The sequence below is a fragment of the Larimichthys crocea genome, chromosome IX (assembly GCF_000972845.2).
Source record: "Larimichthys crocea isolate SSNF chromosome IX, L_crocea_2.0, whole genome shotgun sequence".
Classification (NCBI taxonomy): domain Eukaryota; kingdom Metazoa; phylum Chordata; class Actinopteri; family Sciaenidae; genus Larimichthys; species Larimichthys crocea.
Window position 1 is genome coordinate 13,004,922 of NC_040019.1, and position 18,969 is coordinate 13,023,890.

The following is an 18,969-nucleotide window of genomic DNA, read 5'->3' on the forward strand; positions in this document are numbered from 1 at the left end:
AGCTCCTGTGCATAGGTTTATAGAGAATAAACAGTCTATTTTATTACTTAAAATATAGCCAGCCTGAAATACAACATTCAAATGAATTGATGTATAAAATAATATGTAAGTTTCACACAAAATATATGGCGGTATATCGAGGTTAAAAGTTGTAAGTTGTAAGAGAGAATTTAGCTGTAGATAGGTTCTAGTGACGTGTCAGTCGTGAACGAGCCGGTTCAAAGAGCCAGCTCTTTTAAGTGAACGATGGGAGCCAGCTCTCGTCCTCAAGCAGTTTTTCTTTCGTTAAAAAAAAAAAAGTAATACAGTACACTACGAGTGCTCCATGCATGCAGTGACTGAATGTCATGTTCATGTTGTGCAACCAATAGTGAACGTATCAATCAATTTGAACTAATCTTTTATATGACTCGGGAATAATGAGTAGTCTCAGTGAGTGATGTAGTACGTTCCCTCGACACAAGGCAGCTGCACAGCCGCTCAGGCTGCGTGACGAGCAGTACTCACAGCAGGAACAAAAATTATTTCCCCCTGGGATTATTAAAGTATTTCTGATTCGGATTCTGGGTTTGTTCATACGGAATGGTCTTTTGTTCATTTGTCACATTTACATCAGCCAGTAGAGGGCTACAGAGCTGCACTAGTGAATGACTCAAAAAAAGATTAGTTAATTTTACCGTCTGAGAGTCAGTGATCCGAGTCAGTTAAAAGACTCGAACTTCCCAAAACTAGAGTCTATGGAAGCGTATTGCATTCACTTGAAAACAAAAAACAAAAACTCTATAGATCACCTTGGATCAGTGGTTCTTAACCTGGGTTCGATCGAACCCTAGGGGTTCGGTGAGTCGATCTCAGGGGTTCGGTGGAGCCTCCGCTCTGGAATTTTTTATACCATTTGTTACAACATATCTTTGTGAGCAATCGTTTTTGAGGATGCTGGACATCAAAACTAAGAAAAGGAACAGACTTTGCTGTGAAAATGACATGAGGCTGGCACTTGCCAAGGTGAAGCCACGCATATCTGAACTGGTCTCTCAAAGGCAACAGCAGAAGTCACACAAGTTGTTGTGAGTTCATGCACTGTGTTGGTTTTGTTTTTTGAACAAGGTGATGTTAATGCACGGTTCATTTTGTGCACCAGTAAAAAAAATCATATTTTATTTTTTACTAAAGAAGGGTTCGGTGAATGAGCATATGAAACTGGTGGGGTTCGGTACCAACAAGGTTAAGAACCACTGCCTTAGATCCACGGGAGTCACTTGCAGGTTGAATGTTCTCACGGGATTTTGAAGTATCTTGATAATTCAGAAAAAAATTACCACGAAAACGAGAAAAATAATTACTCAGAAAAACAAAACAAAAAATAAATTACTCTGAAAAAACTGAAATTTTTCTTTTTCAAGTGAACGCGACACGCTTCTGTAAGAGTCAAATGATCCGACTCCCTAAAAAAACTGAACTTCCCATCACCGGCAGGTTCCGGCGCAGACCGGAAGGACCGTAATCCTGGACGGGTCGCAGCGATGGCGGCGGCAGAAAACAACGCGGAGCTGAAGCGGAAAGCTGAAGAAGAACCGGCCGGAGAGGAGGACGGGGAGGACGGGGACTGGGTCGGACCCATGCCGAGCGAGGCCACGAAGGCCAAGAAGAGGAAAGGTTCGTTTCCGGTCAGAGGCGTCAGCGAGATAACCCGGGATAAAGGATGCTAACCGTGCTAACCGTGCTAACGGAGCTAACGGAGCTCCCGCTCTCTGCGTGTTGTTGTTGTTTATGTTTTTGTTTATGTTGTTGTTGTTGTTGTTTATGTTGTTGTTGTTGTTTATGTTGTTGTTTATGTTGTTGTTTATGTTGTTGTTTTTCTCTCAGTGCTCGAGTTTGAACGCGTCTACCTGGACAACCTGCCGTCAGCCGCCATGTACGAGCGGAGCTACATGCACAGAGACGTCATCACGCACATCGTCTGCTCCAGGTGAGTCCAGGAGCGTCAGCACGCGCACCGACAGAGATTTGACCTCTGACCTTCTGTCAGGTATCTACAGATTAGTGTCTATAGAAACCACAGACATGCAGCCTGCTGCTGAAGTATTCAGAGAGTAACACCAGTTACTAGTACTGGGTGTAGTTACTTTGGGAAGTAGTTAATTAGGTCAAAACGTTACCATCAATTAAAAGTAATCTGTTACGTTACAGAGTTACCTATGAATAAGGTAGGCAGTGTGTTATTTACCTTCTGTAGTAACCACAGAGCTGGTCATAGCCTGGCTGCTGCCAGTTTTTCGTGTAACTAACAGGTTACGTTACACGAAAAAAGTAATTAGAGTACCCACAACACTGGCTAACACAGCAGCACTCGTTGGGATCCTGGATCACACTGTATCTGTGTTAATACCAGTTACAGATTTATCAACCACTTCAAGCCAGCGCTGTAAACGAGAAACGGGCACCCTCGTACACATGGTGTGGTCTCATCCTCAGCGTAGACAGTGGTGATCTGTGATCATCAGGCTTCACCTCTCAAAGGATAAAAATGTTTTTATGAGTTTGGCCGTTACAGCTGCCAAAAGACAAAAGATGGACAACAACAACTAAGTGGCATCTTGAAGATCCTCCCAGCATCACTCGACGGATTAATAAATAAATAAAAATACTGCAATGTCTGACTAGTTACTATCACTATTTTATTTTATCCCTACGTCTTTACCTCATGTGTGTACGGGGTTAGGAAGTGCCTTTTGTTTCTTTGAAAGTATATGTATTTATATTTATTTATTTATTTTCCAGGACGGACTTCATCATCACAGCCAGTCAGGACGGACACGTCAAGTTTTGGAAGAAGAAAGAAGATGAGGGAATCGAGTTTGTCAAACACTTTCGAAGTCATCTCGGTACGAGTCGGATTAATCCGTCACATCAGCACAACACCGCTCTGTTTATGTATTTATTTGTACTGACTCAGGGCGCACACTGTGGATCATTTCATGTTTTTATTTTAAAAAGATAAACCTGACGTTGTGTTTTCTGCAGGCGTGGTAGAAAGCATCGCGGTCAGCGCTGAAGGAGCTCTCTTCTGTTCTGTCGGCGACGATCGGGCCATGAAAGTGTTCGACGTCGTCAACTTTGACATGATCAACATGCTGAAGTTGGGGTGAGTCTCGGTTACAAAGTGCGTACACGTGAAGGACGGGTTGTTTTTTTTTCAAAGATGAAGTGACATCTTTTTCTTCTGCGCAGCTTCCACCCAGGTCAGAGCGAGTGGATCTACAACCCCGGCGATGCCATTTCCACGGTGGCCTGCTCAGAAAAATCCACGGGGAAGATCTTCGTCTACGACGGAAGAGGAAGCAACCAGCCGCTCCACGTCTTCGACAAGATGCACTCCTCGCCGCTGTCGCAAATCCGCCTCAACCCCAAATTCAGAGTCATCGTCTCTGCCGACAAAGCGGGAATGCTGGAGTACTGGACCGGCCTCCCGAATGAATTCAGGTTCCCCAAGCACGTACACTGGGAATACAAAACAGACACGGACTTGTACGAATTCGCCAAACACAAAACGTATCCCACCAGTCTGGCGTTTTCTCCTGACGGAGCCAAAATGGCCACCATCGCGTCTGACAGGAAAGTCCGAATCTTCCGATTCCTGACGGGAAAACTGATGCGAGTATTCGACGAATCGCTGACGGTGAGTTTCTCACGTGCTCTTTAATAACGGGGGTTAATTCTCGCGCTCATCGTCGCGCCTGATTTGCATGTCAGATGTTCACAGAGCTGCAGCAGATGAGGCAGCAGCTGCCCGACATGGAGTTCGGGAGGCGGATGGCTGTGGAGAGAGAACTGGAGAAGGTGGACGGTATCCGACTGACAAACATCATCTTCGATGAGACCGGACACTTCGTGCTTTACGGGACCATGCTGGGCATCAAGGTCATCAACGTGGAGACCAACAGGTGCGTCCACGTGAAGTTTAAATCGTTGATTTGTTTATTAAAATCGGACGTATAAACATGTTCTGGGTCTTGGTTTCGTCCCTCAGATGTGTGCGGATCCTCGGGAAGCTGGAGAACATCCGCGTGGTCCAGCTGAGTCTGTTTCAGGGGGTGGCGAAGGCGATGCACGTGGCGCCCACCGTGGAGATGAAGGCGTCCGACAACCCCGCCTTAGAGAACGTAGAGCCCGACCCGACCATCTTCTGCACCGCGTTCAAGAAGAACCGCTTCTACATGGTGAGAAACCCTGAAGGTAGCACGCTGTACTGCAGCGTATTGTGCCGTACCTTAACGTACCAATTTTGTAACTGTAGTTCACAAAGAGAGAACCGGAGGACACAAAGAGCGCCGACTCGGACAGAGACATCTTTAACGAGAAGCCCTCGAAGGAAGAGGTGATGGCGGCCACGCAGGCCGAGGGCCCCAAGAGAGTGTCGGACAGTGCCATCATCCACACCACCATGGGAGACATCCACATCAAGCTCTTCCCCGTCGAGTACGTTCATCACGTAACATTTGCTCTGACAGTCTGCCTCACACTTTACAGTAACAATAAAATGTATTTTTCTGTGTTTAGATGTCCCAAAACGGTGGAGAACTTCTGCGTGCACAGCAGGAACGGATACTACAACGGTCACATATTCCACAGAGTGATCAAGGTAAGCGTTCTCGTCAGCTTAGCGAGGAACATTCAGGCGATGATCGGTCGTCTGACTCGCGTCTTTGTCGCGCGCAGGGCTTCATGATTCAGACAGGAGACCCGACGGGCACCGGCATGGGCGGAGAGAGCATCTGGGGAGGAGAGTTCGAGGACGAGTTCCACGCCACGCTGAGACACGACCGGCCGTACACGCTGAGCATGGCGAACGGAGGCCCCGGCACCAACGGGTCACAGTTCTTCATCACCGTCGTACCCACTGTGAGTTACCACATCAGAAAACATAGAATATAAATATGAAGGGGACCGAATGAAGTCATTGGACCAAATAACAACAAGTCAGAACGTTCGTCCTCACCTTTGAGCAGGCGTATGTATGCCTCGTTATCTTCGACACATTGAGCTGGAGTGGGGCCGTCCACACGGTTTCGTATCGTACGCACCGCTCCAGTTGTTTTTGGCTTTGGGAATGGAAAGAACACAACTCCTCCACTCAACCTTTTTTTGGTATCTACTGTCCGACTTACACAGACCACAGGCACAGAGGTTCACCATCTTCCTAAGAGTCTGAAGCTTGACGGACCTTGCTTACATAGTAACGGTTGCTAGGGTGTGTGATCGGACAATTTCCATTTTGGGGCGGGGCTCGGCGAAAGGTCAATTATGCAAACTTGGGCTCAGGACCTCGGGGTGGTAACAGATGAAGCTACGGAGACGGAGATGATGAGATGAACCCAAAGAAATCAGCTCCATGTGTCGAGTGTAATAAGGAAGTTGGTACCTTTATACGTACTGTGTGGACCTGTGTGCACATCCAGGTCTGGGTAGAAGTGGCTTTGAAATTCAGTTCGGTTTCTAATAACGAGTTGGACCTGGACCCACAAATAAAATAAAAGGATCATTGTCAGAGATTTGGGGATGTTTCAACACACGCTGCTGAAATGGATTTCAAATAAGCGTAATCTGATCTTTTACCCATGTAATATCTGCCGTACTGGTCCATCTCGATTATGTAGGACCTAGAATATCTAATCTATGCAGACCAAGAAATAACAGTTAAATGTTAAAGGATTACCATTATTATTAATTATTGTCATTACTGCCATATGATATTCTACCATGTGCTGAATGTTTAACTTTTGAAGGAGGGATACATGTAAAACAAATGTATATGTGAATAAGATGTGACACATAATTAATAATGTGTGACGTGATTGCTTGTTGCCTCTCTGCAGCCTTGGCTCGACAACAAGCACACCGTGTTCGGAAGATGCACCAAAGGCATGGAGGCCGTGCAGAGGATCTCCAACATGAAGGTCAACCCCAAGACGGACAAACCGTACGAGGACATCAGCATCATCAACATCACCATAAAGTGATCGCGTGTCTTCATCGAGTCCTGTACAGTGTTTGTTTTTTTTACCAGAATGAAAAATTAAAGGAGGATTTGAGTAAAGAAGAACGAGCCGCACATGTGAGGTCAATAAGTTTTTTTATTTTACAGCATCACATTATGAATAATTTACAAAAAGCCATTATCAAGTCCACTGGTAACAAAGGTTTCGACACGCGTTGTGCTTCTACGTTTGAAAGAAAACATGGAAATGTCGTCGCAGACGTCCGGGAAGGCGTTTCACACGTGCAGTTTTTTTTTTATTTTATTTGTATTTTTATACATAGATACAAGTCGTAAACATTACATAGCAATGAATAAAGATTCAAATCAAAGTTTTTTTTTATTTTTAATAAGACGAGAAGTGTCAGTGTTAGGTTTTAAATGCTTCACTAAGTTTCACATTACATCACTGAAGGCTGCTGATTAAAAGGTGTACCTGCTCCTGCGGACAGATCCAACAGATTATTTTTTTTGGATTAATATTTGAGTCGACTCAACAAACAGCAGATAGTTAACGTGAACAAGGCCTGACACGAACTCTGCGTGCGAAACACTTCACCAAAAAATAATAAAGTAACGGAGGACTCGTCCTCGTGTCGAAGTAACGTCCGCTCTCCCCGCTCATAAATAAAGTTCAGTAAACAACAACAACAACAACAGAAAGTTTGTTCTGTAACGGAAAACTCTACAGGTGGCGCCATTTCAAGACCAGCTGTGGCATTAAATACAAAACATAATTTAATAAAGACCGCCGTGAAATGTCGCACTCTGGAAGTCGAGTTTCTGCAGCTAAATTATCCAACGTGTCGACAAAAATACCCCCAAAATCCACCGGGCGCGGACACACCACGTTGCGTGCGCTGTTCTAGTCGATGTTTTTAAACCACCACCCGAAGCGTAACCAGAAGCGGGCCTCCGCGACGCGCCTGTCCTATTTTTGACGAGCACCTCGAGCTGACAGGAGGCCAAACACAAGCACGCGCTTCTGGTTTCAAGAGGCAGGAACAGCATCGAGAATCTGGTCGACTTTTCAAGAGAAAACACGAAAATTGTGCAAACTGCCGGTGATAAAAACAGACACGAGAGAAACAAAGTAGCTACGTAACATATTTAGACACGTAGAAGCACATAAACCAGGAAAATGACCAAATCTGAGCAGGTAAACAAAGTTTGGCGGGCTTCTGAAACGCTCCTGGTGGGGTTTCAAGTCGGACCAAAACAGCACCGTGACCGGAGTTTACGTTACAGACGACTCTGCATTTAGTTACGTACACGTCACGTATAGCTGTGGTTACGAGGAGTCACGCAAGATAGAAAATACAGATCTGGCAGAGCGCGAGGAGCATTTTATAGTGTGTTAGACCGTGTTAAGCTGCCTTAGAACTGAAGCATGATGGGAGTATTTGTAGTCTTTGAGTTTATTTCTGAGAGAGTGTGACAGACTTTAGTGAAGCGAGAGATTTACATCTTTGTTTTCTTCGCACGCAAAGAAGGAAAGATGGAGGAGGCTTTAAGCCGTAGACTCGGCTCAGGAGTTAGTGTTTTTTTTGGGGGGGTGGTGGTGGTCTGGGTTTAGTTGTTAAAAGAGCGATGATGATGATGATGATGAAGAAGAAGGGGAAGGAGGCGACGTTTAGGCCACGTCCAGGACGCCGGCAGCCACCAGCTGTCTGGAGAGCCAATCCAGCCCCTCGTGGAGGCCCATCCCGCTGCGGGCGTCGCAGCCCTGGATGTGCCAGCTCCTCCCGCAGCACAGCTTGTGGAGGCTCAGCAGCTCCGTCATCTCCTCCACGGACACGACGCCGGGAACGTCCTGCAAACGGGAAAAAAACAAAGAAGGGAGGCGATCAGCACGAGCTCGAGCTTCTTTACGATCCCACCGTTCTGAATCCAGTTACCTGTTTGTTTGCGAAGATGAGCAGCAGGGCGTCTCTCAGCTCCTTCTCCGTCAGTAGTTTAGCGAGTTCACTGTGAGCCTCCATCAGTCGGTCTCTGTGGCAGCTGTCGATCACGAACACCACCGCTGCAGCACGAGCACGGCGAGAGACAAAGAAGAAAGGTGCAGCTTTAACTTCCTCTTTCGATCTTGCCGTCACATTTTAGCTCATAACCAATCACGGATGCACGCACGCGATATGAGCATGAACGATATTCTAAGAAATGAAAAACTTATTTTAAATGACGTTCCAGCGATCCCAGACCACCAGCAGTTTGATTTAGACGACATAAAACAGTGAATAAGCAGAGCAGCGTGGACAGGCGGGTACCTTGGGTGTTCAGGTAATAGTGTTTCCAGAGCGGTCTGAGTTTGTGTTTCCCGCCCACGTCCCAGATGGTGAATTTCAAGTTCTTATACTCGACTGTCTCCACGTTGAAACCTTTAACAAACAGAAAACAAACGTTACTACAACCTTGAAGAGAGACGTGTGTGCGTGCGTCGTCACCGGATACGTAAAGCTGGCTTTACCGATGGTCGGGATGGGCTGCATGAACTCGTCTTGTTTCAGCTTGAAGAGGATGGTGGTTTTTCCGGCTCCGTCCAGACCGAGAGTCACGACCCGGATCTCCATCTTTGGACCGATGTGGACCCGGTTGTCCTGAAAGCGTGAAACACAAACAAACCATGAGCTCCTTTAGCTTTAGTGACAGGGTTGAAGAACAGCTGTGAACAGCGGGGAAGCGCTGTGTACCTTCGTGAAGGTGACGGGGATGCCGGCGTCCAGCTGGATGTGGTCGGCCAGCTCCGTGAACTGGTGCTGCTGCTTCTGAAGCGTCTCCAGCAGACAGTTGATCTCCTGCTTCGCCAGCACGACTCTGCAGTCGTCCTATGACAGGAAACAAGGAGCATGAATCAGTGTCCGCCTGACACGGGTAGATTAATCCGGATCTGGATCGTCTCTTACTTGTTGAAGCGTCTTCTCGCAGTGCAGGCAGGCGGTGGACACCTGAGACAGCAGGATGGTCATGTCCTCCTGCTGCTGCCTCAGCCACATCAGCCTCTCTCTGACGTGGGCGTCCACCACGCTCAGCGCCATCTCCTCCTGCCGACACAGAGTCTCGTGGAGGTCCGCGAAGTAAGCTCGGACGCAGGAGCGTGCGCTCTCCGCTGTGCCGGGGACCTAAAAAAAGAAAAAGGTTTAGACAAGAAGAAAAAGCACGACCGTTCACGTTTGAGAAGAAGAAGTCCAGTCTTACGTGTTCGGTGTGCGCCATGCCGACTCCGTCCTCCACGATCTGCTCTCCGCCTTCTATCTGCTGCACAATGCCCACCAGCTTCCTCGAGTACTCGGACACTTCGTCCGTGAAGGTGCGGATGCAGTGGGCCATGTCCAAAATGGACGCACGGATCTGGTTGGCTTCAGTCTCAAGGACGGCGTGCTGGAGAGAAAGACGGGAAAACACGTGAGCACGACTCTTTGGGCGAGGATACGTAGGAGGTCAATGAAAAACGCAAACTCGTTGGATTCTTGTCTGATTATGTCGTTGGTATTTCGACAACATTTTCGAGTGGAAGCATCTGTTCAGTTTGGGTTCATATCGCTGCAGTAACACTAGTAAACTCGAGCTAAAACTGGCCTCAGGTCTGGTATGAACCATAACTTCATCTGTTTTATCTACCTTATGTCCCTGGTGCTTGCCGTACTCCTTGCACACGCAGCACATGAGCGGCCCGGGCTGGCAGGCCTCCTCCAGGCAGACGAACTCGATGGCGTGGACCTGATGCTGCGGGCACAGCGTCTTCTCGTGCGGCTTGTCGGCCAGCGGCACGCGACGGTGTTTGGCCAGCGTGCGGGTGGAGTGCGTGAGCTGGGAGCACTCGGCGCACAGGTGGGTGGCGCACACGGTGCAGTACATGGACGCCGTGTGGCTCTCGTCCTCGTCGCAGCGGATGATGCACTGAGTCGGAGAGAGAAGGTTTGTGAACGGGAGGCAGCAGCTGATGTGAGGGAGCTAAAACAGTGAAAAGCGGCTCTTACTTCTCCCATGCCCTTCAGGGCGTCCTCCGCCATCCCCGACTGATTTGTGGCTCCATTCTGGAGCCGCTCGAGGAGTTCAAGAAGAGCAAAGTTCTTCTTCAGACCCCAAACTCCAGAATCCCCTGAACACAAAAGAAAAAAGGTGACGACCAAATACAAACTGTAGCCACAAGTTGGCCGTAGATCCCAAACAAAGATGACTTCTCTCTATAAAACCCAGAAGTGAAGAAGCCTTTTGGACGAGGGCGTGAAACGGTCTTCACGGATCCGCGTCAGATACTCACCCAGCTCGGTGACCTGTCTGTCAAAGGGGCATCGCACCGCTCTGCCATGGAGGGGCAACCGGGTCAGACAGTCGTGGCACACCGTGTGACCGCAGAGCAACAGACGGGGGACCTTGTCCCCTTGGAGGGAGAAGACATCCTCGCACACGCCACACTCCAGTACCTGTGAATGGACACACACACAGCTCGATTACACACCCTGTGTCATATTTTATTTACAGTTTAGCTAAATTTGACTGAATTATGAAAGGTGGTAACATGAAGAGCCGTTTTGGAGCTGAGAGAGCCGGCTCTTCTTGGTGAGCTGAGTCAAATGATCCAACTCCCTAAAAAGAACCGAACTTCCCATCACTAACTGTATGCCTCACGATGATAACCAGGTAAACAGCTTGAGGTGATGTTACAGCGGACACACGGCTGCTCCCTCCTACCCAAGCCGGTGCTGCCAGACCAAAACAACAAAGAGTCGGCCCTTCTTGGTGAGCTGAGTCAAATGATCCAACTCCCTAAAAAGAACCAAACTTCCCATCACTAACTGTATGCCCCACGATGATAACCAGGTAAACAGGTTGAGGTGATGTTACAGCAGACACAAGGCTGCTCCTTCCCGCCCGAACCGGTGCTGCCAGAACAAAACAACAAAGAGTCGGCTCTTCTTGGTGAGCTGAATCAAATGATCCAACTCCCTAAAAAGAACCGAACTTCCCATCACTACTATATGCCTCATGATGATAACCAGGTAAACAGGAGCAGCCTTGTGTCCGCTGTAACATCACCTCAACACGGCTGATCCCTCTCACCCAAGCCGGTGCTGCCAGACCAAAACAACAAAGAGTCAAATGATCCAACTCCCTAAAAAGAACCGAACTTCCCATCACTAACTGTATGCCTCATGATGATAACCAGGTAAACAGGTGAAGGTGATGTTACAGCGGACACAAGGCTGCTCCCTCCTACCCAAACCGGTGCTGCTAGACCAAAACAAGCAGCCTAAAGAGCTGAAATCTGTTCTTGGTGAGCTGAGTCAAATGAACCGACTCCCTAAAAAAACACGAACTCCCCCCCCCATAATTTACACTGTGCTCGCAGTGCGTGAGATTTTAAAGCTCCGCAGTTTGACATCAAGTCACCTTGACCCTCAGTGTGTCAGATAGTTAACCCACCGGACTTCTAACGGTCGTCTTTAAACAAAAACAGCGTTATTAACGTCCGTGCTGCAGCTCACTGGCCTCCAGCACTGTAAGCATGTCGCACACACACAAACATTATCTTTGTTTATTATTATTATCATGCATAGTGTGACACAAAGTGCGCAATGACCGGTCTGCGGACACAACTCGGTCCGGATTGACCGACGCCAACGCAGCAGCAGCAGCAGCCGCGGATGCTAAGCCTAGCTCCGGGTGTTAAAGTAAGCAAAGCACGTCGGTAATAACCGCCACGGTGCGCTAGCTGCTGAGAGTTAGGAGCATTGTTCCGACCTTGACCGTGGCCCCGCCGTGAGCTCCTCTCCCGTGGCGGATACACGGCTCCATCGTCGCTACGGCGCCCTGCTTGTTTATTCCTGCTGCTGCAGCGGCGGCCATTCTCTGAGGGGGAGGCGACAGGAGGACTGCGCAGGCGCAGAGAGGACAATCCCACACGTACTTCCTGTTTTGCTCTTTAAGTCGTATTGGCGCCAAAACGTCTTTTTTTGTTGTTGTTGTCTTATTTCACTCACAGAGAATAAACAACACGCAGTAAACAAAAACAAACTACACTAGCCGTGTCTCGGATTGTAGTTTGTTGATGTGACACCGGGAGTTTAACGACAGTTCAACGTTTATTACGAAAGAGAGAAATAATGTGATGTCATGTACTTCCTTCTTTGACGCGCATGCGTAGTGGCACAGGGCAGTTTTTTTTCAGACTGTTTACAAAATAAAATATTAAATATGAAATAAAATCTACATGAAAAGGCTGAATATATAATATAATATAACATAATATGAATTTAATTATAGTAAGAGAATGAAGGATAACATAAAGCATAAGTATAAAGATTAGATAATATGACAGAATATAATTGTAATATAATATAGATAAGTTATATAATATAAATATAATATAATATAATATAATATAATATAATATAATATAATATTAGATTAGATTAGATATACTTTATTCATCCCACCATGGGGAAATGTACTTGTTACAGCAGCAGAGGGAAGTGTAGCATACACTACAGAGTTAGAAAAAAGTAGAAAAGACAAAAACAAAACAATAAACAGACAGAAATATCTATAACCTACAATAAACACGAAAAACAATCAAGCTTCAAACAGACAAGTGGCATGATATATAAAAAGAGTATTGTAATGTAAAGTGACCATAGTGTGAGAAATATTGCAAAGAAAGTGACCATGATACAAATAAATAATAACTGCAAGATATAAATGAAATAAAATAGAAATTAAAAAATGAAATGGGACATGAACAGGAGACTACACCATGATCAGGTGGTGCAGGTGTTGTGTTGGATGAAGGACCTGCTGAACCTCTCCTTGGGTGTAGCTGCTGAAGGAGCTGCTCAGGGACCCACAGTGTCATGTAGGGGGTGAGAGGAGTTGTCCATAATGGGTGTTAAGGGGGATCATCACAGACTTTCTCGACTGGCTCTGTCCTCAACTGAAGTAGGAGAGAGGAGGATGTTAGAGCTGACCTCCATCATGAACAACTCCTCTCACCTCCTGCAGGAGACTGAGGAGGCCTCAAACACCTTCAACAGACTGCTACTCCCACCAAGAAGGAGATCTACCACAGCTTCATTCAAACACTTATCTCATATATAATTTAATACACAATGAAAGGCATTAAGAATAAAAACAGTTTTAGTATCTCTGATAGAGCCTTGACCACTTTAGATTGAGAGTAACTTCATCTTTAAAATGTCATAATATCCACATTCGTAGATAAATGTGATATAAACTGATCAAGTATTCTGTCCTGCAGAATCAGAAAAGCTTTATTGCCAAATACGAGTTACACGTTCAAGGAATTTGTTCTGGTGTTGATACAAATCTGAGAGAGCTGAATAAAGACTGAACATGGACTGTAAGAGGTTAATTATATCCACACAGTGGGAGGTTATGTGCAGTATATTCATATGTACACGTCTGCAGTGAATGACTCATAAACTATAAATGTAGTTCACTCACAGTCTGTCTGCTCTGTTCACTCCCCTGGTCAGCAGTTTTATAAAGTCATACACACAAAAAAAAGACAAAGTAAGCTCGTAAAGAGTCCACGACGTCTTACATAACATACACCACATGAAGTCTCTGTGTGTGTCCACCTGATAAACAGCTAGGTGACAAATTAAACCTGAATACACAAGTTCAGATGATTCCACATGGTACAATTAAGAAATTGAATATTTAATCGATTGATCGATAGAGGAAATAATCGTTGGATGGATGGATGGATGGATGGATGGTACCACCCTGTGAACTCAGGCATGTGTAGAGAGTCACAGTGAGATGAAAGAAGTTATAAACAGTAATCACTGTAAAAATATAAATGTATAATCTAAAAGTTTAAAGGGTCAAACAGTGTGTCACCACATGGAGGCGCTGTTGGAGCGATATTTCTCTGCAAACCTCTTTAAATTAAGGGATTAACTTTATTTTATTAAATATAAATATCATGTTTTGTTCATATATAAGACAGAATTGAAACAGTCTTGAAGACTCATTAGAAGTGTGTGCAAAACAAAAATAAGCACAGTAAAGTTGGAAATGAGAGAAACATGAAGACGGTTTCTGTTTATCTTCATTCAGATTTGAATATTTAATCGATGCAGATTAAAATAAATGTGACACAGAATCATCATGTCAAACACTGACACACTCTGCACTGACTCTGTCTGAGGGGAAATATGAAGGAAATCACAGGAAGGAGCTGAACTGGTTTCAGATCCTCTTTTAGCACGCTCACAAAATAAAAGTAAAGCTGCAGAATATAAACGTGTCACACTGAGAAGTCTCAGTTAATCTTTGTTCATGAATCCGGATTAAAAATGTTTCCTCGTGTGTTTCTGTCTGAATATTAATCTTAAAAAGAAAATCATGTTTAAATCTGACGACTTGATTCAAATGTTTGATTAGTAAAACTGACAAAATGTTTGTGTCTCTGTTTATTTCAATATGGAATCAAATAAAATAATGGTTTTTATATTGGATGGAATATAACAAAATCTAAAATTAAATAACAACATGATGTAATGCATTAATTCATATATTCCTAATAGAAGATGATATCATAGAATATAATATATTTAAATAGATTAAATTATGTGCTATTGTTTTATATAAATAGATTTCTATAGACCGATTACTGACGCCTAATAAATATAATATAGTATAGTCTAAGATATTATATATATATAGATATATAATATATATATATATAATATATATATACACACACACACACAAGCATATGGTATTATTACATTTAGATAATATATCTTTTTTAATTTAATTTAATAATACAATATACTCCTGGATCTCCATGTGGGATATATAAATATAATATAAATATAATATAATATAATATAATATAATATTAATATAATATAATATAAATATTGTTCTTATCCTTAATTGAATTATTGTCTCCATAGTAACACTTAGGACAGTTAGACAGTATGTATAAAAGTAAAGTCCATGTACCACATGTAGTATATGCAGTACCTGTAGTACACAGAGTACACAGAGTACACAGAGTACAGCGTGTTCTTTGAGTTCACTCCTCCCACTCTCTGTCTGATCATATGACCACCAACAAGTCGACTTCACTTCCTCAAACTCTGAAGCGTGTGTGTGTGTGTGTGTGTGTGTGTGTGTGTGCGTCTCATTCAGTCTCTGACCAGGAAACGAAACCGAGCCCCGGCAGCAGAACTCCAGCCCGTGTGTGTGCTGCAGCGGGCCCGGTGCTGTGGAGGTTCTAATGGCAGGTCCGAGGAGCGGAGCCGGAGCTGGAGCGACAGTGACCCGGCACAGAGGACACCCTGCTGCCGCCACACTCCTCACGCTGCTCTCGGCGCTGCTCACCTGCTGCGTCAGGTGTGCGGAACCGAGCAAACCGAGCAACATCATCCTGATCCTCGCCGACGACCAGGATGTCCAGCTGGGGGGGATGGTGAGTCAGCACACACTGATGATCAGCTGTATTGATCCTGAAGAGACTCCTACCTGTAAACACACACATCTGTAAACACACACACACCTGTAAACACACACCTGTACAGCTTTACAGTGACCTGTGAACACACACACCTGTAAACACACACCTGTAAACACACACCTGTACAGCTTCACAGTCACCTGTAAACACACACACCTGTAAACACACATCTGTAAACACACACACCTGTAAACACACACACATGTACGGCTTCACAGTGACCTGTAAACACACACACACCTGTAAACACACACCTGTAAACACACACACCTGTACAGCTTCACACACCTGTACAGCTTTACAGTGACCTGTAAACACACACCTGTACAGCTTTACAGTGACCTGTAAACACACACACCTGTAAACACACACACACATGTAAACACACACACCTGCAAATACACACCTGTACAGCTTTACAGTGACCTGTAAACACACACACCTGTAAACACACACACCTGTAAATACACACCTGTACGGCTTTACAGACCTGTAAACACACACACCTGTACGGCTCCACAGTGACCTGTAAACACACACACCTGTAAACACACACACCTGTACAGCTTTACAGTGACCTGTAAACACACACCTGTAAACATACACACACCTGTAAACACCCACACACCTGTAAACATACACACCTGTACAGCTTCACAGTGACCTGTAAACACACACCTGTACGGCTCTACAGTGACCTGGCATGAGTTCAGAGTCACCTTATCATACTTTATGATGTTTTTAGCACTTTATTATTATTATTATTATTAATAATGCTAAAAAAAACATCATAAAGTATGATAAGGTGCTCTGACTCATGCCAGGTCCCTGTAGAGCCGTACATGGTGTGTTTACAGGTGTGTGTGTTACAGGTGTTGTGTGTTTACAGGTCACTGGAAGAGCTGTACAGGTGTGTGTGTTTACCGCGTGTGTGTGTCAGGTGTGTGGTGTTTTACAGTCACTGTGAAGTGTACAGGTGTGTGTGTTTACAGGTGTGTGTGTTTACAGGTGTAGTGTACATGTGTGTGTTTACAGGTCACTGTGAAGTCGTACAGGTGTGTGTTGTTACAGGTCACTGTAAAGCTGTACGGGGTGTGTGTGTTTACAGGTGTGGTGTGTTACAGTGTGTGTTTACAGGTGTGGTTTACAGGTCACTGTGTAAGCTTGTACAGTGTGTGTTGTTACAGGTGTGTTTTACAGTGTGTGTTTACAGGTCACTGTGAAGCTGTACAGGTGTGTGTTTACAGGTAGTAAAGCTGTAGGTTTGTGTTACAGGTGTGTGGTGTGGTTTACATGGTGTGTGTTTACAGGTCACTGTAAAGCTGTACAGGTGTGTGTGTTTACAGGTGTGTGTGTTTTACAGGTCACTGTGAAGCTGTACAGGTGTGTGTTTACAGGTGTGTGTGTGTTTACAGCGTGTGTGTGTGTTTACAGGTGTGTGTTTACATGGTGTGTGTGTTTACAGATGTGTGTTGTGTTGTTTACCAGATTGTGTGTGTGTTTACAGGTAGGAGTCTCTCAGGATCGTACAGCTGATCATCAGTGTGTGCTGACTCACCATCCCCCCAGCTGACATCCTGGTGGGCGAGGATCAGGATGATGTTGCTGGGTTTGCTCGGTTCCGCACACCTGACGCAGCGGTGAGCAGCGCCGAGAGCAGCGTGAGGAGTGTGGGCGGCAGCAGGTGTCCTCTGTGCCGGGTCACTGTCGCTCCAGCTCCGGCTCCGCCTCCTCGGACCTGCCATTAGAACCTCCACAGCACCGGGCCCGCTGCAGCACACACAACGGGCGGGTGGAGTTCTGCTGCCGGGGCTCGGTTTCGTTTCCTGGTCAGGACTGATGAGACGCGACAAAACACACACACACACACACACACACGCTTCAGAGTTTGAGGAAGTGAAGTCGACTTGTTGGTGGTCATATGATCAGACAGAGAGTGGGAGGAGTGAACTCAAAGAACACGCTGTACTCTGTTGACTCGTGTACTACAGGTACTGCATATACTGCATGTAGTTACCTGTAGTACATGGACTTTACTTTTATAATACTGTCTAACTGACCTAGTGTTACTATGGAAACAGTATTCAATTAATTTACTAAGAACAATATTATTAAAATTATATTATATTATATTATATTATATTATATTATATTATATTATTATTATATCCCACATGGAGATCCCGGAGTATATTTGCTATTTATTAAATTAAATTAAAAAAGATATATTACTAAATGTAATATACCAATCTGTATGTGTGTGTGTGTGTATATATTATATTATATATATATATATATATTATTTATATAATAATATTTTATTATTATATCTTAGCTATACTATATATATTTTATTAGGCTGTCATGTAATCGGTCTATAGAAATCTATTTATATAAAACAATAGCACTAATTTAATCTATTTAAATATATTATATTCCATGACATCATCTTTTATTAGGAATATATGAATGATGCATTACATCATGTTGTTTATGTTGTTATTTTATTTTTGATTTTGTTATATTCAATCCAATATAAAAACATTTTTTATTTGATTCCCTATTGAGATAAAAAAAAACATTTTGCAGTTTTACTAATCAAAACAATTGAATCAAGTCGTCAGATTTAACATGTTTTCTTTTTAAGATTAATATTCAGACAGACACACAGGAAACATTTTTAATCCGGATTTATTCATGAACAAAGATGAACTGAGACTGAACAGTGTGACCGTTTATATTCTGCAGCTTTACTTTTCTTGTGACGTGCTAAAAGAGGATCTGAAACCAGTTCAGCTCCTTCATGTGATTTCCTTCATATTTCCCCTCAGACAAGTCAGTGCAGAGTGTTTCAGTGTTTGACATGATGATCTCTGTCACATTTATTTTAATCTGCATCGATTAATATTCAAATCTGAATGAAGAAAAACAGAAACCGCCTTCATGTTTCTCTCATTTCCAACTTTACTGTGCTTATTTTTGTTTTGCACACACTTCTAATGAGTCTTAAGACTGTTTCAATCCTGTCTTATTATGAACAAAATATGATATTTTATATTTATATTAAATAAAGTTAATTCTTTTAAAGAGGTTTGCAGAGAAATATCGCTCCAAAGCGCCTCCATGTGGTGACACACTGTTGACCCTTTAAACTTTTAGATTACATTTAATTTTTACGTGATTACGTTTATAAATCTTTCATATAACACAGACATGAATGACTTCTCGAAACATGATGAGTTGCAAGGGGCCCTCGGCACTCATCAATATCATCAATCCATCCTCATCCAGTTACTCAAACGATTCTTATTTCTTATCGATCATCGATTAAATATTCAATTCTTAATTGTAAAACCATGTGGAATATATTGAAATTGTGTATTAAGGTTAATTTGTAAAAAGAAAATGTTTTTTAATGTGAGAAAAAAAAAGAGAATTAAAT

At 44.1% G+C, this 18,969-nt stretch overlaps 3 protein-coding genes across 3 annotated transcripts in view; 2 read left to right on the forward strand and 1 right to left on the reverse strand.

Moving 5' to 3' along the window:
- The first annotated feature begins 1,476 nt into the window (after nt 1–1,476).
- On the forward strand, nt 1,477–6,100 carry ppwd1 (peptidylprolyl isomerase domain and WD repeat containing 1). Its single transcript, XM_010746781.3, has 11 exons — nt 1,477–1,656; nt 1,867–1,969; nt 2,782–2,885; nt 3,025–3,145; nt 3,232–3,679; nt 3,754–3,944; nt 4,031–4,220; nt 4,298–4,479; nt 4,561–4,642; nt 4,720–4,902; nt 5,877–6,100. The coding sequence occupies exons 1-11, from the start codon at nt 1,524–1,526 to the stop codon at nt 6,018–6,020; spliced, it is 1,881 nt and encodes a 626-aa protein (XP_010745083.1). The 5' UTR covers nt 1,477–1,523; the 3' UTR covers nt 6,021–6,100.
- A 16-nt stretch (nt 6,101–6,116) lies between these two features.
- Nucleotides 6,117–11,938, reverse strand: trim23 (tripartite motif containing 23). The gene is made up of 11 exons (XM_019278716.2): nt 11,780–11,938; nt 10,299–10,461; nt 10,015–10,136; nt 9,656–9,934; nt 9,233–9,415; nt 8,941–9,156; nt 8,728–8,862; nt 8,505–8,634; nt 8,305–8,415; nt 7,936–8,060; nt 6,117–7,850 (listed from the first exon to the last, which is right to left on the reverse strand). Exons 1-11 carry the CDS (start codon nt 11,882–11,884, stop codon nt 7,671–7,673), a joined length of 1,749 nt encoding a protein of 582 aa, XP_019134261.1. The 5' UTR covers nt 11,885–11,938; the 3' UTR covers nt 6,117–7,670.
- Nucleotides 11,939–15,136: 3,198 nt separating this feature from the next.
- The window catches only part of gnsb (glucosamine (N-acetyl)-6-sulfatase (Sanfilippo disease IIID), b), a 12,538-nt gene continuing 8,705 nt past the window's right edge, over nt 15,137–18,969 (forward strand). The window contains exon 1 of the mRNA XM_010746780.3: nt 15,137–15,482. Within this exon, the coding sequence (XP_010745082.1) occupies nt 15,291–15,482 (192 nt within the window). The 5' untranslated portion in view covers nt 15,137–15,290. The remainder of the gene's footprint in view (nt 15,483–18,969) is intronic.